General features: G+C 40.0%; 1 protein-coding gene across 3 annotated transcripts in view; it reads left to right on the top strand.

The window, feature by feature from the left end:
• celf3b (cugbp, Elav-like family member 3b) overlaps window positions 1-21,090 on the top strand; it is a 33,354-nt gene that overhangs the window by 8,548 nt on the left and 3,716 nt on the right. For all 3 annotated transcript variants that reach the window (XR_003273766.1, XM_026184003.1, XM_026184002.1), the window contains exons 5-14: window positions 15,821-15,869; window positions 16,413-16,541; window positions 16,629-16,708; window positions 17,035-17,190; window positions 17,631-17,775; window positions 18,431-18,577; window positions 18,861-18,926; window positions 19,648-19,752; window positions 19,906-20,049; window positions 20,221-20,384. Coding sequence is in view for 2 of the 3 variants with exons in the window: in XM_026184003.1 (XP_026039788.1) it covers window positions 15,821-15,869; window positions 16,413-16,541; window positions 16,629-16,708; window positions 17,035-17,190; window positions 17,631-17,775; window positions 18,431-18,577; window positions 18,861-18,926; window positions 19,648-19,752; window positions 19,906-20,049; window positions 20,221-20,348 (1,149 nt within the window). In the remaining variant the exon portion in view is untranslated. The remainder of the gene's footprint in view (window positions 1-15,820; window positions 15,870-16,412; window positions 16,542-16,628; window positions 16,709-17,034; window positions 17,191-17,630; window positions 17,776-18,430; window positions 18,578-18,860; window positions 18,927-19,647; window positions 19,753-19,905; window positions 20,050-20,220; window positions 20,385-21,090) is intronic.

The following is a 21,090-nucleotide window of genomic DNA, read 5'->3' on the forward strand; positions in this document are numbered from 1 at the left end:
GCATTTGTTTTCACATGAAGATTAAATTCATATGTGCATGCAGGGGTTTCCTCATTATTCCCAAATGCAAATAATATAAATATTTAGTGTCGTAAAAGCCTGCCCCCACAGATGTATTCCTGGTCTTATTTTGTAGATATCTTATTAAAGGTGTCTCATTCAAGGAACCACTTTTACTTCTGCAAAAAGAGCCATACTGTAGTAGATGCTCGATTTTAAAGGCTAAAATATATCAAATCAACAGCCGAGAAATTATTCTATCAAAGCAGCCAAATAAATTCCACAAAATAGCTTAAATAAAGTAGAATAGCTGAAATGAATTCATACAATAGTAAGACAAAACCTCAGTACATATATTTCATGGATTTATTTAAGTTAAAAGCTTTGATGATCCACAGAAATACACTGTTGGCTGGCTTTGCAGCTAGTGTGGGTCTTGTTATTTCAGAGAGATTGTAGCACTTGGGTGATACCATGTGTCCGAGGTCAGAGGTGAAGGCTCAGCTTCCAGTGAACAAATCCAGGATAAACATTAGAAGGACATGTCATCCCCAAAGAGTGTGTGGACCACTGCAATCTAGCACAATGCACAGGCGACATTTTGGATACATATTCTTCTCTCCTTAATAATAATTATGCCTGCAGTCAGAATATTTCTACAGTATAATTAGTTTGACATGTTGATTTGTTGCCTGGTTATATAATTTTTTTCTCACATCTTTTCTTTCATTTTTGACAGTTTTTTATGTGGGTTAAAAAGCTTGTATTTCTTGTACATTCATTGGAGACACTAACAGACACACAGCTCAGTCATAGTTTGCTTACACGTACACCGGTAAAAGACACTGTCATACACACAGGCACACTCGTGCTCATGCAAACATCAAATTTAGAGTATCCTTGTTTCATCCTAATCCCCCATGCATCTCTCCCTCCCTCTGTCGCTGTTCATCAGGCCACACTTCCCTCCCAGCCTGGCTAGATTTTAACCTCGTATCTCCCTCTGCTCTCCATCTATCGCTCTATCTCTCTGCAGCCCTACTGCTGCTGTATTTCCTCCCATATCTCTCCTCTTATCTGCTTCTTTTGTTCTTTGTTGTCGATATCTCTCTCTCCATTTAATCTGCACGCTCTCTTCTCTTTGTGTTTATCGCTCCCTTCATCTTTGTGCTACTTCAAACACAACTGTTTGTACACACACATACGTCTACCTGCTTGCACACACCCACACACACACACACACACACACACACACACACACACACACACACATCTGTTTGGTCACGCCGACATCCGCAGATCTCAATGTAGGTGAAATTAAAGTGTGATAAGCAGCTTACCAGGTGTGTGTTGTCATGCTTCACTGCTCTCAAGGCAGCACTCTGCTCCCTGTTTTTTGATTAGAGCCAAACTGAAGCTCTCTCTCTCTCTCTCTCACACACACACACACACACATACACGATGTACTTTCTGTGACACACTGAATGTCTAATGAATTATTATAAAGCCAGAAGAAGCACCACCAGTACTTAACAAAAGAGATACTACAGAGGGGTAGAATAAAAAGTAGAATAAAAGTTTGTAGTGGTGATATTGATTAAATACATTTAGTCTGACACTGAGCACTGATCCAGCTTTTTTCATTTCCGATATGACACAGTTACCTTGGCTTTCGGTTTCTACTGATAATGAGCACTGATCCGATACCAGCCTTAAATTAATAAGCTGTAATCCTCACTGTGAGGAAGAGACTAGGAATCCTTCCTTTATTCATAAAATAACATCAGGCTATACTTAAACATTTTTTTCTCAACAAAAGAACAGTCCAAGACTGTAAATGTTGACTCACTTCATCAAAGTTAGCAGTGAAGTAAAAGAAAAAAACTTTTTCAAACACACAAAGAGTGTAGCAGTGTGAAATCCCTCCAAACTCTGAACGCTTTGCTGTTACTTTCCCCCATTCCCCACATTAGGTCTCACACTAACAAACAGTGTGCTGCTGCGTCATGCATGAGCTGGAAATCAGAACAACAGAGAACTGATGTGAACAGCACGATGCACCGGTGCATCGCTGGTTGTTTTAGAGTTAATGCTGGATCTTGGAAAAGTGTTGGGATTTTACTAATTCTGTGAGGTCTAAGCTCTCGCTGGCACCCCTAAACTTATGTTGTGGAGAAATACAGAACAAAAACATGGTTTGTCAGGTGTCAGTCATAATGACACTGGCAGGGTTATAAGCAATATGCTGTTTGATGGTGTAAATTTAACTACAGTATTTTCAGGGTTAAGGCTTGATCCTGGAAACACGTCTATAGCTGCTAAGCATTTTATTAAGTCAAATCAAAAATCAAAACTGTGGAAACTGAACTGACTTCCACAACATCCTGTGTATGTATAGTATTGATGAGATCAGACACAGATGGTTAGACGGTGCAGAAACAGCAGCCTCTTCTTAATAATTAGTGTCACTTCATTCTTTTAAGGGCAGCCCAAGAAAAAGAACCAACATTGGAAATATCACCATAAATAATCGCTTTTCCCTTTAAGTATGTCAGTAGTGTGCCTGGGAAGATAGATGCGATCTCTTCAGGTATACATCAACCACTACTTTTAGTTGATGTTTATCAGATCCACTTAGAATGTGTCCATGTTGTGTACGTCCTGTGTGTGTTTCCATGTGGAATCTAAGATGCTTGGCAGACAGCCTCCCTGTGGGGCAAAGCTATGATGAGCAATTATCCACTAGGGCGACTTTGTAGGCTAATTTAGCATATTTATGTGGTCAGCAGCACTGTTTACTATTCCCCTTCACTGCTTACTGCTACACTTTCAATTTAGAACAGACCCCAAATCTCTCTCTTTCTCAGTTTCTCTCTCTCTTTCTATATTTCCTCTCTGTCTCTCCCTCCTCTCCCTCTATCTCTCCCCTCCTGATGGGGTTTGTGATGTGTATCGCTTACCCCCTCCCTCGTGCTGTTTCTCTATTTTTATCCTCGCTGTGTGTGGGATGGGAAGGGAGTAGAGGGACAGGTGTAAAATTGTGTGTGTGTGTGTGTGTGTGTGTGTGTGTGTGTGTGTGTGTGTGTGTGTGTGTGTGTGTGTGTGTGTGTGTGTATACAAGAAGTAGACAAAAAGAGGAGGAGCTGGAGAGAGTGATGCAGAGGGGATATGCAGAGCAGAAGGGTGTTTGTGAGGGGAGGGATTTGGCTTGTTTGTTTAAAACAAAAGTCTTTGCTCTGTGCATGCATGTGTGTGTGTGTGTGTGTGTTTGTAAGTGTGCATGTGGGTACATTTTTGCATGAAACATGGGCAGAGAAAAAGTGCCTGCCTCATATTTCACAACAAAAATGAGGCAGAATCTCATCATAGCCTAATAAAAACCTGACCCTGGAGAGCGCCTGCCTCTTTAAGACCTAACACACATACACACACATGCACACATACTCCAACACACACTGTTGTTTATACATGACTCCAGAGGACATTACAATGACTTACATTCATTTCCTAGAGACTTACCTTAACCTTAAGCTAGTGCTGGGTGGTATGAAATATGTATGGTCGTTTTTAAGATTCTGGTGGTTTCGTTTTATGTCACAGTATTGTTATTATTAGTATTATTTTTGCCTATGAGCTTACACACAGACTTTAATGTCATCATAAAAAAGAAATAAAACCTAAAATAAAACCACACAACCATAAGCAATAAATGTTCTAATCTTAGGCTCTGCTAATGAAAATCATTGGCACATGGCTATAGAGGCTGCTTTCTGTGATTTACCAGTGTAAACAGATTTTGGTCCTCATAAGTACTACCTGAACAAAATAAACACAGAAGGACCTTCATGTGTTGGCCTGTTTGTAAAATGATATTTGTGTGGATGGATGATTACCAGGCCGTGTGTCTCTCAGATGCTGAACTCTAAAGTAGCAGTAAAGTTGAGTCCATATCACACACCATCTGCTTTGTAAAGCCAGACAGCTTTGTCACAGCCTTGTGTCCACGTTCACTGAATGAAAAGACCTGAGTTGTAATTTTGTGAAGTTTGCTTCAAAACTTGCACAAGCACAGCTTTTTTGTAGCTATTTAAATCTTGGGTTCACACATTGGCTTATTGTAAACTGCCCACTGACACTAAAATCCTCATATTTAAAATAGAGAACTGTTTTTTCCTGGCTGAAAGTGGCCCTTTAGGGCGGCTATGCAAGTAAGCATGATGTGTCAAGGCAATATATTAAAGGTGCATATAGAAAAATATATTTATCCATCCATCCATCTGTTTTCTTCCACTCATCCAATTCAGGTTTGCAGGCATAATAAATTTATACTTGAGTAAATTCCCTCCACTTAAAAAAAGACTTTGCTTGGGGGGAAGGCCAAAACCTCTTTAGTGAGCAGAAACCTTTACAAAATAAGATAGATGTTCCACGTTAATGCAGATAGAAACTGGAAATACATTTGACTGATTATTGCAAGCTTACAAGAGGATTATCTTTCCCATTTGAATAAAACAAATGCATTTCAGAGTAGAAAACAATTGTCAGAAATCAGAGTATGCGAGGATCACTTAAATGCGGTGACCTTAGCAGATCTCAGCATTTGTTCTTGGATCGGGCTTTCATCAGTGATCACCCCTTTTTTTTTTACTTGAATTAATTTACTCTTCCTAACACTCCGTCTTGCATAGATTTTCATGGCATGGCATGCTTTGGCATGAGTTGGCATCTTTTATTTTGTCCATGTCCATGTGAGGCTGTCTTTCTCAAAGCTACAGCTTGCAATCCAGACATGGTGTCTCAGCATGTAATATTTATGTGTCTATACTGAGGCGGACGTATAGAACAGGACCATGCCGGGGGGGGGGGGGTGAATGAATGTGTGAATTTGTGTGAATGAAAGGGGAGGTTAAGCGGAGTGGAGGAGGGCCGTGAAGAGGTTTGGCATGAATAGGGGTGTATAGACGGGGAGGGGGGAAGGGTGAGACAGGGGAGGAGTAGAGGAGTTCGGGTTAGAGAGAAGGAGGAAACAAGACAAGAGTTTCCCATAATGAGCGTGGAGGAAGGGGCAGGCGGGTGGTGTGCAGAAGAAAGGGCTTTTTCTGGGTGGTGGAGGAGTGGGAGGGAGTCAGGGCGCACTTCTGTCAATTTAAACAGAGACATCTGTCAGAGGGGGCCACTGGTGTGTGTCTGAATATGTGTGTATGTGATTAGGCAGGCAAGGGGATGACAGGACTTTGGTTGCACCTGGGGTATGACCTCCGCTCTGAGGTCCCCCCTCTAGCCACACTCCAACTTCGTATCTGAATAATGGCCATTTTCCTCTGACCACAGGGCAATACTGGAGCTTTAAGTGACCACATTACACAAACGTAAATCACCACACTTAATAATGCTGCGTTCAACAACAGAAAACAATGGGAACAGGACAACAAGCCTCATACGGGAGACAGAGAAAACTGGGCTCCGGGTTTTGCTTTTAGTTCAGCGACCGTGGTTGTGATTTAGTGCTATATAAATAAAACTGAATTGAATTACTTAACTAATTTCCTGTGACAGCCTGGTCTAAGGCACTTAAAAATTGTTCATAAAGTATGAACAAATTCCGCTATGAGAATATTGATAAAACACTGATTTGTGTGTGATATGTTCATACACATGATTTACACACAGATTTTTGGATACGCGCTGTTAGTAAATGTGGTGTGAAAATGAGGCTGTTGTGCCTTATTTAACAGAAATCTATGCTTTTTTCTGCTGTTTCTGACAATTTGAGGTCAGACAAAAATGTCTTTGTAGATTGAGTAGATTAAATTCCAATTAACAAAAGTAGTTAACAAAAATTATTTTATTACCATGCTGGTGATTTCACTTTGGTTCTAGCTGAAATCTCTTTAGGGAATCCAAAAATGTATATGTGCAAAAAAAAACAAACAACAGCCATGAAATACTAGTTGGTTGACTGACTTTTAAAAGTACTGCAGTAGTAACTTGTTGATTATAAGATATTTCTTAGTCACCTGCTTTAGCCAGGCCTGAGATAGAGCTGTGCCTTCATATAAATATGAACAAGCCACATTTTAGTAAACTACTCATTTACATACAGTCCCTGGACCACATCATATGAAGCTGCACACTATTCAGATACCATATAGACACAAAACAAAGAACACAAACAAAAGACAAATACATAAAATACAATCATACTAAATTAAATATGATCACAGTTCTGGTTTGCTATAAGCCTTTGTGGAACATGTAGAATGTTCCTTTGTTATAACTGGTAAGCTATTCCAATATTTACTTCTGTTCACTGATAGCACAGTTTGTCCAAACGTGGTTTTGCCTAGAGGCACCTCGCAGTGAGTTCTTTGTATAATAAATTCATTTATACAAGGTGGGGAGGGCATTTAAATTCTTATATATAAAAAAGGCTCTGTTTTTTTTATTTCTCAAAGCTGGAAACCTTTTGTTCTTTCAAAAATGTCCCAGAAAGTAAATTTAAAATGACCTTTTATCAAGCTTTTTTATGGCTTTAATGAAAAGTGATCCCGTTGAGGGTCGTTCCACAGACTCTTCAGCATGTAAAAAAAAATTCACTGAAGAATGAAGAATATAGAGGGAATTTAGAACATTTTACATTTAGAAAAATATAGGTTTGGATTAGCTTGAAATGTAACCTTCAGGGTTATACACTGCTTATGTTAAATTCTATCAACATTATTTAATCAAAATGAGTAAAATCCTTTCTCTATTTACCCCGAAGCAACCGAGCTATTTTAGCAACGACTATGACTCAGTGGAATTATTTATTATATAATTATATTTTATGGAGGAATACATTTTAAATTTGTTTTTGTAATTTCACTCAAGTTTCCTGTACCAATAAAATGATATTTATTTAGTCAGTTACAGTTAGTTAACTGAGAAAAAAAGTATATTTGAATAAAATGTGCATTACACTATGCTAGTATCACTTTAACACAAAATATTAATAGTAATAGTGTGAGCAACAGCAAATTTTAGTTTTGTTTCAAGTTTTTGGGTCAGGATTGGATGGTTTCCCTTTATTACTACTTTGTTACATGTTTCTATTACATCTTTCAAAAAGACTATTTAAAATATTTTGTGGAGAAACACTTAAAATAATGAAATAAATGAAAAACTATTATGGGATTATTAATGGCCCCACACAACTTTATTTTTCATATAAAAAGTTTGAAATGTTGTAAAAGAAGAATATGAATTAAAGAGATTTGTTATACAAGCGATAAAGTGAAAAAAGGCTAAAGCGGTATACCTTTTAAAATTTAAAGTGTAAACTATGAATTGTTTTCCAAGAAAGAGAAGTTTAAAAAAAACAATTTCATACATCTATTTTATTCCTGTGACATGCAAAAAAGCTAAATCATCACCAGTCAGTGTGGTGTTTTTAGTTCTGTTAGGCTGTTATGTGAACACACAAGTCATTTACATGTTTTTCTTGCTTTAATTTTCTGGGATCCTGCCTCATGCTGTAACTATCTGAGCATTCAAGAACGTGTCGCTGGCTCCGTGTTGAATGTAATCTCAGTGAATATGAGATTTTTGCAATCATGAATTTCTATGGCTCTGAGCAGCCTTTTTAATTCAGCCGTTCGTTTCTCAAAAGACTTACACTCCCTAAAATAGAAAGAAGGTCCAAGTGCATAGGTCTAGCAGTTATCCGCTATAGTGCTGTTGGATTATGTTGGACTAAATCCAGAGGATCAAATTTCAGTGAGTGCTCCACTGCTGCATGCAGAATGTTCTCATTGGGGTTTGACAAAAACAGCATATAATATTATAGGGATCAACAGGGTAGTTAGTTCTGCTTTATGGATGGTTTGGTGTCATTACTATGGAGCCTGATAAAGAGAAAAAGAGAACGAGAAAGAAAAGAGAATATGTTGCTAATCCGAGAGGCTGGTGAAGGGTTAACTGCCACACAGAGTATTGAGTGGAGAAGAAGGAGGGCGGACTTCTCAGGTGTGAAGAAGAGAATGAGGGAGAGACAGAGGGAGGAGGGATGAGAGCAGGGGGATGGGCCGCTCAGGAGCTTGTATTGTGGTTGCAGGCCCCCGTTACCAGGCAACGGAGCTGAGCTGAGATGCCAGGTTGCTAGGTAACCTGAGGGATGCAAAGCCTAACGTGGTGTGATAGAGAGACGAGGTGGGGTGGAGCTGTGCTGCCGAGCTGCTCCACCTCAGCGCTCACTGTATCTGTTTCTCGCGTTTCAGTGTCTTCATCCAGCTGTGAATGAGAGGTGTGAGCCAGGGTGTCACATTTCCCATATCCTACATGTGACACCCCGGGGTGGCTATGCATGGAACCATAACCGGCCACATGTAGTGAAAGCGAAGCTGATGTCTATGCGATTTCCTTACATTTTGGACCATCTTTCACTGTTGAGTAACAGTAAAATATTTTAAGACTATTACAGCAAGTAGAATTTTTGTCACAGTCCTGATGATTTTCCTCGGAAAAGTGAAAACTTGGTTAGCATGGAGTATTTTAATATCACTTAAAATTAGGGCTTGATTATGACAAAAATTAGAATCACAATTCATTAGCAAGGACCGCAAAACTGAAGGTAAATGAAAAAAAGGGGCCCACAAGTCAATCTATGCTTTGTGTTGGTCCCAAGTCTGGAAAAATGAGGAGGGATGTGTCAGGAAGGGCAAAGGGCATCAAATCTTTGCAAAAATCAAATATGCAGATCACCATAATTCCACACTTGATCAGTCCAGACCTCGATGGAAGCAGGTTATGAAGAAGAAAAAGAATAGCAAAGATGATAGATGAATTACAAGGCCTCAGTGAGGGTCCGGAGCAGCGTGTGGGCCCGGCTAAGCCCTCTGATATCTGTGAAAAGAGGGGGGGGGGTGGCATTTATAGATTTATGACAGCAAGGGAACTGTAACGGGTGTCGTTCCGCTCCTGAATTTCAGATCAATTATCTCCAAGATTTGTTGGTCACTATTTAGATCACCATGGCTTAATAAGTTAACTTCACTTTTGAAACATAACGAAAATTGCATTTTCTAGTTCAGACTCCTCGAAACCAAAGGGTTTCCAAACAGCTGAATTGGTTTCACTACTCTTGGTAATCAAAGTCGCTCTTCCTTTCATCTTGACTTTAGCTGAGCTAAACCTGCCGCAGTCTTTTCTGAGAGCAAGTTTGGTGTTTTAGAGAAATATGTGCACCGCTGTGAGCAAAAGATGAAAGAACAGCAAATAAGAAAAGAACAAAACAATTGCTTTTGTTCTTGGACAATTGGAATTGTTTTACTCAAATTATCCGTTATCATTTAATTATTTTCAGCATGTTTTTCTATAACTACACATCCTCTTTGTATTTTTTTGTTAATAAATAGATTCAGGAGAGATACAAAATATAGTTATTTGGTGCCTTTAACATTAGGCCACTAGATGTTGAAACCATGGATTTAAAAAAAAAAAAATGAAGTAGTTAATCATTTGCCAAAATAACTGCAAAATAATTTACGCTCACTGAATTATTGATGCTTCTCTCTTTAAAAATGTTTAAAATTCAAAATTTGCATTCTAGCTTAAAATGCCTGCGTGATCACCATCAATTGTCCTTAATTTTACAATTAATTTGTTTAATCAGACTTACAATGTGCCCTCAACTTTGTTGAGTCCAGAATAAAGGTAGAGTCGTATAAATCAGTCATGTGGATTAGTCTAAAATATTTTTTTCAATATTCACAGTTAGAAACAGTTGTGCCTAGCTTAGTTTTTTGCATGCTGATGATGAGGATGGGTTTACTAAAATTCATGGAGAGAGTAAGAAAGTAAGACGTAATGGTAAGAAAGAAGAAAAAGAAAGATAAAAAAAAAAACGCCGTGATGGCTACGTCATGGGGTATGAAGGGATTATGGAGCTGAGAGTCAGGGGGAATTGAGGATAGGCGAGAGGAAGAGGGAGAGAAATAATGCTAGATCGTGGAGAAGGGGTAAAAATAGTTTTCCTTTCTTGTGCACTCTGGAAAATAGACATCTGAAATTGTGTGGATGGAGTGCTCCAGAGAGAGATTGAAAGGGGGGAAGGGTGGACAAACACACATGCACACACACGCGCACGCTCACGATTGAATGTTGTGATTCTGTGCTCTGTAATCAGTTTTATATTACTGTTTGTGATAACATTTGTTTCTTCTTGCGATTTAATGACAAAAAAGGGTCAAAAGAACAAAATGATAACATTGATTCAGCGCCGTCGTTTAATCCATGTCCCGAATAGTGTTTGTGCGCTCACATTTACATGCACACACTACCCCCTTCCCTCATAACACTGTGCAATGGTTTATTCCACTGATTTTGTGTAGGTGGGGGAGGGGGGGAGAATACGATTTGATTGGATAATCCAAGGATTTAATATCCCCTAATCCTGGCACAATCCTCTCTGCATTACTGCAGGGAGTAAGATTAACAGTATGTGTGTAGTATGTGTTTGCTTCGGTGTGTGCCAAAGGGCGGATGCTCTGAGAAGGGGGAAAACTGTAGTGGATACTGTGTGTCAGTGTATGTGTGTGCGTGTGTTGTCACCTCAGCATGCAAATGGGCTGTGTTTGCATGCCGTACATGATCGTGCATGTGTGCGTTTGTGTGTGTGGATGTGCCTCACACGCACACCATCGTATATCACATATCTCACCCTCATGCGTGGCCTCACATATGAATTCACTTTCCTCTGAGATATAGAAACTCTGCCTCTCAGGGAGGGCTTCTTAGTATGCAGCAGGACGGATCAAACCACGCTCCAGTATGAAGCCAGCTCCTTGTACGTGTTTGCAGATGGTTACTGTTAATTAAGCCCTAATTGGAACGTGAGTAATTAGAGGATAATTCGACTCGAAAGGAGCATGTGGCTGTTCATGAGTGCTGGAGTAAAGGAGACAGAAATACAGTGTGAATGACTAGCGGGGGGCTATACTATGTTTGAATTTTTCACTGGGGCTCAAGGGAATTTTAATTACTACAATGTAGATTCAATCCCTCACCCTTACTTATTAAGACTGCCTTTATCTCTCCATTATTCTCATCTTATTGCTCATATATATTTACATTTACTCAGGGCTCATTTTTCTCTCTATGATGCTACGATAAGAGGATGTGTTAGAGGGACGCTGAACAGGGGAAAGAAGAATTTACATTTTAAAAAATGTCTGGTATGAAAATGTAGGTAAAAGGCAGACCTTTTACATGTGATAACTTTGCATACAAACGCCAAAATCTAATTTTAGTGGTATTTTTATTTTAAGGCTTAACCATCAAAGCGGTTTGGAGCATATGATAGCCATGATTCTCCTGTGTCAGAAGAAATCACAGTTAGAAAATGAGCCTCATATTTAAATGTAGGTAAACAGGAAACCTTTTAGATGGTATTTTTTTGACAAGCCACCTATCGCACGTGGAGATGTGGCTCACAGATGTGATTTTCTGTGAAAACAGATTAAGCATCCAGGGTACCGTTTTTTGGGGTTTTTTTGCTACTCACTGTCAGCGACATTAAAGTGCACTTTTGCTTTTGTTATATATCCTATACCAATGGCACAAAGGTGGGAAGAATTTAGTCTAGATTGTTTTAGATTGAGACACTTTGAGTGGGTGTAAAATTGATTTTCTTGCTGTCTTTGAATGAGCTTAAATGTGAATTTCAGCCCTGAAAAGTTCATGTGGCTACCTCCTTTTTTACTTATCCTGCTTTAAAAAATGCTGGTAAAAATAAGGTGACTTTAAAAAAGCACCAAATTTTGACCCACCCCTTTGTACATCTACATGAAAATTTTGAAGCGTTTTCATGTAGGGCTTCATTAAATATACTGAAGTTATTTTACAAATCAGCCGATTCTGAGGGTTTCATGATATTCTGTGTGTTATGTCCTTATGATAAATGCTCATCTTTCTCTTATTATTTTACAAGGCAGGAAAAATGTGTGATGTTAAAGCCAGCAAACGCTCCTCCAGCACAAATTCTTTGTTTACTCAAAGAGCACAGGAGTCGCCCTTGGCAACCAGCGTTCTTGTTTACCTACCCAGTGTGCCGTCATATGATTGCCATGACAACGATCTCGTTGCTATGCCAATTTTCCAGTGCTATTGTGTCTTTATGCCGGCCGACTGCACCTTTCACCTGCTGCTTTTCCTCATCTCTTCTGATTCTTCCTCTCATCCTTTGCAGTACATCATGTGGGATTCATATTATATGGTTCTATTAAAGTTCACACACACACACACGCACGCACACTCGCACAGATGCTTTGATAAGCTTTGATTCAAAGGCCTTAGTTTGAAATCAGGAGGTGTTTCTGTTCAGTCTGTTTCAAGGATGAGCTTGAATAGGCCTAATGAATGAACAAATGGAAGAAGTGATGGATGGCTAGAGGGATAGGGAAAGGGTCAGTGGATGTAGATCCTGCTACAATCAGCCTGCTCTACAACACAATCCGAAATCAATGGACAAGACGGAGCTGATCAATGAGTTTGTATCACAAGATGGATGGCAACTTAGATGGACAGCAAAAGCACCCTGAGCAGGGCTAGGATTATGATGGATGGATGGATGGATGGATGGATGGATGCAAAGTTATGGATGGATGGATGGATGGATGGATGGATGGATGGATGGATGGATGGATGGATGGATGGATGGATGGATGGATGGATTCAAGGTTATGGAAGACGGTCAGATAAGATAAGATAAGATAAGATAGATAAGATAGAACTTTATTAATCCCTCGGGTGGGTTCCTCTGGGAAATTCGATTTCCAAAAAAGCACAGCACCGACAGAAGTTACAGAGTTACAGAATATTATATATATATATATATATATACATATACACACACACACACACACATATATATAATACAGAGACAATATAAATAAAATATACGAAGGGGATAAATAAAATAAATAGGAATAAAAAATAAAAATACAAGTGAATTGCACATTTCAAGTATTGAGGTCTATTGCACTGTTGACTATTTACAAAAGTATTGCACAAAAGGTATTGCACAGTGAGGTGAAGAGGCACTACAGCTTAGTTTAGGGGGAAGTTTATGTGTATTTTCCATAAGGTTATGATGATGCTGACAGCTTGAGTCGATAAAAGTGTGGGGTTAAAAGTACATATCATTCCTTCCTTTGCACACCCCTTGTGTGCCCATGTTTGTGTGTGTGTGTGTGTGTGTGTGTGTGTGTGTGTGTGTGTGTGTGTGTGTGTGTGTGTGTGTGATGGCCTTGTCTTAGATCAATAGCTTTGTGGTGACAGCTAAGAGCTGATTAATCAAATGTATGGATCAGTCTCTCGCTGCTCTTCCCTCTCTTCAATTACCAGCTTCATTACATTGCCTTAACACCCCACTGGGACCTCTCCCCATTCTTTCTCTCCCCTTTCTCGCTTTCTTCCACCGTACTTCTGTCTTCCTCCTCTCTGTCTCTTCCCATCTTTTTTTCTTCCTCTGTTTTTATCACCGTCTTTCAATAACCATAGCTGTAAACTACATATTATTGAGCTTAAAATCCTATTTTGATTGGCAGGGAGGTATTAATATATACATGGATCCTTTCTGAGACCTATATATAATAATATAATACTATTATTATAATTTCCTCATTACTATTATTATTATTAATGTGTTAAAGAACAAACAGCAAATCTCTGCATATGAATGAAGATTATATTCCTCCACTTTTTAGAGTAATGTACCCACAGATAAGAGCTTTTTGGTGAGATCCATTCCGTTCCTTTTTATTCAATACCTTTTGTTTTTTGCTCTATGTTCTTTATTTGTTCTATTTTGATTAATCTTTTGCTTACAATCAAAAAAGTATATAATTAATAATAAATAGTTTTAGAACTCATTGTGAATTTATTTTGCAAAATGTGAAACTGTACTTGATGAGCGTGTTTTCTTGCTGTATATTTAGATGTCACTTCACTGGCTCATATCTCCTTTAGCCTCGTCTCCTACCTCCATCCCTCCTTTTGATCCAGCCTTCTTTTTTCTCTTCTTGTTTCCTTCTTTTCATCACCTTCATTCTGCAGCTCTGATCCTCCGTCTCTCTGCCCTCCTTTTCTCTTCCTGTGTTTTTATTCCCATCTTTCAGTAACTCCTCATAGACATAAAGTACCTATTTTAAAGGAAATATCACATATTGACTGGCAGTTAGACATAAGTAAATGATTTCTTTAACATTATTTATTTCAAACTTTTAGAAGTTATTTTGAAACTAGAATTGTCTTCTATGTCTTTCCGGCTTTGCCCTCCTCCCTTCCTTCCACCCCCCTGCTTCTCTTCTTGCTTTCCTCTTTTCACCGCCATCATTCTGCAGCTCTCCTCCTCTTCCTCCTCCCCCAGCCCATTCCCCTGGCATTAACACTGTGCCTCATTGCCTCAGTGCTATGACTAAGCACTGTGTGTGTTTAGTATGTTTTTGTGCCTATGTGTGCTTCTACCTGTGTTTCTTTCTCTAAATAGCGAACGAATAGGGGGAGACATGGAGAACGTGTGTTTGCACGCGTGCATTAGCATTCATGGCAGTGGATGGGTGTAGTCGTGACATTTTTTAAAGATAGAGCAAGTCACGACTGAATCACGCCCAGCTCCTCCCTCCCGCCCTCCCTCCATCCCCTATTTCTCTTTCTATTCTTTTTGAATCATCCTCTCAGGGGCAGCTCTGCTTTCATCCTCCCACACTCGGTCTCTCTTTCTCGCTCTTCATGTACTACTTCTTTTTCCAGCCTTTCCATTCATTCCCCAGGTTCCTCTTGGCCTTCCACCTGCCCTTTCAGTCGGTCGAAGTTAGGCAGGGTCCCCCAGGTCTCTCTCTTTCTGTCTCTCGTTCAACATCCTTTTATTTTTAGCTGACTGCGCCTGGTCCTGTTACACACTTGTCATTTCACCCCACTACAAAATCTCTCTCTCTCCCTTGCCTCCCCCGCCTCGTCGCCGTATCTCAACCTCCTCTTGTCCCTCATCTAATCCGTAGTTCTTCAGTAATCCTGATCAGCTGGCCTGCATTCTTAATCTCGTCACTTCTCAATCCTCCTCTGTACTCCTGCATGCGTGTGTGAGACAGAGAGGCTGAAAGAGAGAGAGAGAGAGAGAGAGAGAGAGTGAGAAATCATAGGTAGTAAGACTGTGTGCGTTTGGCAGGGATCAACCAGCCTCGGACAGAGTTCAGACACACCTGTTACCTGCTAACATTCATTTATCTGCTGCTAAAAATAAATCCCACTTGGATACACACAGGAGCCACATAAAAATATCAGCTACAGTCTATTCATCTTTACTTTTACAACAATATTAGTATTTGTGTCTGATTTGTCATTACACTTGATGCTTGTCTGGATTTCAAAACATGCCACAAAAACCGATGTTTTCCCTGACTCAATATCAGACCTTGGTTATGTACACAGGTGTGAATATTCAGCATATAGTTACAGTAATGAGTCTGGGTTATGTTGTTTAAGAGATTTTTGTGCATTTTCCTGGTATTGCTGCCCAGTTGGTGAACAAAAATGATTTTTTTTGCTAAAGTAAATTAAACCCGCCTTTAAAAAAAAAAAAAAGGTTCAAAATATTGATTTTACTCTGGTGGAAAGTCAAAATTTCTTTGATGGATACCTGCTGATTTACAAAATACCAATTAATGTTTGAGTAAAATATGTTACCTAAAATGTAATGAAAGTGAAGTCAGTCTTAGAAAACAAATATGTCCAGGAGAGGCTTGTTTATGTTGACCATCCGTATTCCTGCTTGCTTGTCCCTCAGATGAATCGGCCAATCCAGGTGAAACCAGCTGACAGCGAGGGCAGAGGCGGTGAGAAACACGCTTAAACATCCAAACACGTACTCCTGCATTATGTCTTTCTGTCTATGTGACATAATGACATAATGCATTCCCCTTACTGTAAACGTAACCATCCAATCCAAATCTAAATCACTCTAACCAGAACTGTAAAATCAAGCCTGTAATAAACCTTTGACGTTGTGAAGACTGGCCAAAAGGTCCTCACAGTGTACAGATGTCCTTGTTTGCCAGATAGAAGGGTAGGTGTCAAGTTGGATCAGATAGAGATGGAAAGTAGTCAGCGGGGTGCCTGGCAAGTTGCTTTCTATAAATACGCACACATACATACACATTCAGATCACACTCTTTTCATGCCACTTTCCTGGTTTATGGTCTCTGTGGTCAATACTGCAACCTGGTGGACATAAATTGAATCTGCCATAAAAAGATTGTTTTTTTTCTTTTACTGAAGACAGCCTTTACTCTATACCAGCCATGTCGCCAGCATTGGGAATATAACATTGAATTCATAACATTTTCTTCCCTTTCCTCCACACATCCTTGGCCTCTCAGAGGACAGGAAGTTATTTGTGGGCATGCTGGGAAAGCAGCAAAGCGATGAGGACGTCAGAAGGCTGTTTGAGCCCTTTGGCAGCATAGATGAGTGTACTGTCTTGAGAGGGCCTGATGGCACCAGCAAAGGTAAAATGCACTCAAATATAATACCACAAAGTGCTTCATTTCATGCAGTGCCATTTTTATTTTTAATTCAATGACTGTTTGTTACAGGGTGCGCGTTTGTGAAATTCCAAGGACATGCCGAAGCCCAAGCTGCCATCAACAGCTTGCACGGGAGCCGCACAATGCCTGTAAGCAGCATGCACATGATCGCAAAGGATAAAATCCATACGCATAAAACAAACAGACACAACCAAATATGTGTATGTACTTCTAAAGGCTTATACAGTGAACCGCAGGGGAGAGTTTGCATTTTTTGTAGGTAATAATGTAATGTAAATGTATTTGCTTTGGCCCTGCACTGCTCATTGTGCCGGGATAAGCGTGAGTCCCACGAGACTCATAAAGGATTAACTGGATAGAGGAAATGAATGAATCAACACGAAGCCTGGGCCCATTAACACCGAAAATTACTTGCAATTGAAACTTAATTCTGTCTTCACCTCTGTCCTCGCAGGGGGCGTCGTCCAGTCTGGTGGTGAAGTTTGCAGACACAGAGAAGGAGCGGGGGTTGAGGAGGATGCAGCAGGTGGCCTCCCAACTCGGCATCTTCAGCCCCATGACCCTCAATTTCCCCGCCTACAATGCCTACACGCAGGCGGTCAACGCACAGGCAAGCACAGACACACATAAACATTCGCTGTGCTGCACATGCATGCACCAAGTTTGTAAGGGGAGTGCTGTGCTTATGAAAGGATGTAATAAGTTTGAAGAGGCTATCAGTGGTCTAATTCAGGCTAATGTTATTACCCACACAACAGAACATACGTCATCTGGCATTAGCTTTCCCGCAACACACAACCATTAACCCACTGACTCGGGACATAATGGCCTTGTAATTAGATCTCTATTCATCTGTTCCTCCATCACTCCCTCTCCCTGCCCCTTCCTCTCATTTTTCTTTCCCCTTTTTCTCCCACTCTCTCTCTTTTTCCCATACCCATTTAACTGTGTCTTTGTTTTCTCTCACCCTCACTTTTTCTCCCCTCTTTCTCCCTCCTCTCTTCTACCTCTCCATCTCCTTCCTGTCTCTGCTTCCTTCCTTGTCCACAGCTTGTCCAACAGCAGGCCCTGGTTGCCCAGTCAGCGTACTTGTCTCCTGTGGCAACAGTTGCCGCCGTACAGATGCAGCAGATGGCAGCACTCAATGCCAATGGAATCATTGCCACACCCATTACACCCATCACACCATCCTCGGGTAGGCTTACATGCCATGCGTACTTAAATATATTCTTGGATTATTGGATGTATCTTCTAGCTGTACTTGTCAGTTTGTTATAACATCAAACATGATGCATTAGAAAAATAGTCACAACCCTTTTTCCTTTTAATGTTTCATGTTATCGAAAGAAAAGTCTAGATTGCTGCTTCTAGGAGTTTAAAGCATTCAGTTTATATTTTTACAGTGTAAGTCTAGCAAGATGAATCTTTGAATGAAGGTTTGGTTATTGAAGCAGTTGTACTCACATAGGAAATATAGTTAATGTCCTTCGAGATGCAAGATAGGCCTCTTGGTAGCTATCTTAAAAGGCCTCAAGGCACTTCTTTTGAAGTATTATTTTTAATTCATTTTAATTTCGCTGGTCACTGAGACATAAAAACTGCATGCATAGTGTTGCCAGGGAAGTTTTATCTTTTTTAAAGAACAAAGACTTATTCTAGTTCCCTGACTTTGCCCCCAAATGGGGTTTTAAAATCCTGAAAGTTGTACTTCTACTACCATCTTTCTACCACCAGATTTCTCCCATAAATCTAAACGTTTTATTCTTTAAGAGCTGTGTCTCTCATCTCTCTGGTATAGTGAAATATTTGCAATGACAGAGACTCTGTTTTGCTGTGATATCTGTCTGTAGGTACAAACACCCCCCCAACTATTGCAGCAACACCTGTGCCAGCGCTTCCTCCACCAATAGGAGTGAATGGTTACAGCAGCGTGCCAGCTCCCTCCAATGGGCAACAAACAGAAACACTATACACCAATGGCGTTCACCCATATCAAGGTATTTTGATCAAATCATTATGGAGTGTAGAGATATGTTTACTACTGTGATGTTGTGATGAGGACCGGACCCAAATTGCAGGACGCAAAGCAGACAAAGTGAATAAGACTAAACACAATAACAGAGACATAGAAAATAAAAATACAAACAGAAACCAAGAACTCAATAAACACTACATAAACTCCAGGTCCATTACAGATATAGAAATAAAATAAATCACAAGAATTTATTAATATATTGCCTTTTTTTAAATTCTCCTTTTTTTAAAATTTCATATCCCCAGCTCAGAGTCCAGCAGCAGCCTTGGACCCACTACAGCAGGCCTACGCAGGCATGCAGCACTACACAGGTTGGTGTATGCGCAGATCACAGAACTGATCACTTATAATCATCTGAATTCTTCATAGATATTAATTTCTGTGTGCTTTGCTTACATTAAGATAGACGAGGCATGCAAACAAAATCAGTAGTAAATACATCTGCTCAAAAGCCACTGAAGATGATGTGACAGATGTTCACCATATGCATGTCCTTGTAAATCAAAGTTGCACATATGGATCAATTACACGTGGCTCTAAAAATCACGTTAGCTTCAGTGAAGTCATACACATATCTAATCCATATTCAGCCGTATTATTATTAATGCATATGTGTGTTTCCCAGCCGACGTCTCAGGGAGGAGGTTAAATCAAGATGAGCAGACTTGTGACTTTGTTATGAATGTGTCTGCTCTCAGACTGTCAAGGATAAAAGGACAGTTTGATTGACTGAATTCATTTTGTTTTGATTTATCCAATTTAATTAAGACACAAAAGGCTGGCGATAATGTAACACAGGACATATCATGTGTACATGATTCAATATCAAGGGGAGATGTAATGCGTGTACAGGCTCAGATCAACAGTGTCATTGTCTGGTGAACTTATTCCACTCGTATGTTACAGTTAATAGTTTTCACCTTCAGCAGAAGACGTTTCAGCTCGAACAGAGTGACTCTATTGGACGCTCCTATGTTGCCACTCGTTGTTGTGGTCCAATCATATTTTGTTGCTCCCTGTCTCTCCCAATAGCGGCGTACCCTGCTGCGTACGGATTGGTCGGGCAGCCGTTCCCCCAGCAGCCAACACTTGTTGCCCAGCAACACCAGCAGCCCCAGCAACAGCAGCAGAGAGAAGGTGATGTGGTTTCCTTTCTGGCCGGGACCACGCCCCTCTCTCCAGTGATCTTATTTAAAGTTTTTTTTATTGCAAAGTTTTTACAGCCTGAGATCATTTATCAAACTCTGTCTACTGTGTGGATGCGTGCGTGTGTGTGTGGGTGTGTGTTAGGTCCAGAGGGGTGTAACATCTTCATCTACCACCTGCCTCAGGAGTTCAGTGACTCTGAGATGCTGCAGATGTTCCTGCCTTTTGGCAATGTCATCTCAGCCAAGGTGTTTGTGGACCGTGCCACCAACCAGAGCAAATGCTTCGGTGAGAAATGCAGACGGGGGAGAAAGGGGGAGGGAATGGGGGAGGACCGGTTTATCAGAGCGAAGAAAGGACAAGTGGAAAAAGTCATTGGCTGATGAAATACTGTGTTAATTAATGCGTGTAAACCCGCCTGACAAAATGACTAAAGTTAGCATTTTGCCTGTCTTTCAGGATTTGTGAGTTTTGACAACCCAGCCAGCGCTCAGGCCGCCATCCAGGCCATGAATGGCTTCCAGATTGGCATGAAGAGACTGAAAGTGCAGCTCAAAAGGCCGAAAGATGCCAACCGCCCATACTAAGTGACTACTGAGAGGATGAAGAACAAGTGAAGAGAGGTGAGGAGGTGGAGAGCAGGTGAAGAGTGGCACAATATGAGACAAGTGAGCCTTAGTATAGAGACAGAGTGCAATCAAGTCCCGCCCAAAGCAAACTAAGGCTAAAACAGTGAAACTCGTTAGTGTGGTGCAGGCATATTGTTACTGATATCCAGTGTCAGTTTTATTGGATGCTCCTCAGATGTTTACAGGACTGTGAATCATATTCAGAAAATGCTGCATTTGTATATACAATTACTTTTACACAATATAATGTTTAAAAAACTAAAATTAATACTGAAATCATTTTTTTAAAGTGTATTTTTAACTGAAAAAAATAAACCCAGTTTGACAGCTTTATTAAACTAAATTAAAAAGAAAATTAAAATTAAAAGACATATTTAATATTTAAAACCAAGGATAATATTAAAAAAAATAAAAAACTATAATAAATATGACGAGTCCAGTGGGCGTGGTTTTCAGAGTAAGACGCATTGCGCTCTGTCTCTGTGTTGGGGAGCAAGCGGATAAATTTGGGTTAGTGAGGAAAAAAAAGTGGACAAGGTAACTTAGACTTGACAGTGCACAGCTAACTGACGGGGAAAGCTTTAACCTGACATTTCAGTGAAATATGCTTTGGGTAACTTACAGAAAAACAGCTTAATCAACTCAAGAAGAGTAATTATACTAAAATATTGTTTCCCTTTTTTATTTTCTTTGACAATCT

This window comes from Astatotilapia calliptera, chromosome 11 (genome assembly GCF_900246225.1).
Source record: "Astatotilapia calliptera chromosome 11, fAstCal1.2, whole genome shotgun sequence".
In the NCBI taxonomy this organism is placed as follows: Eukaryota; Metazoa; Chordata; class Actinopteri; order Cichliformes; family Cichlidae; genus Astatotilapia; species Astatotilapia calliptera.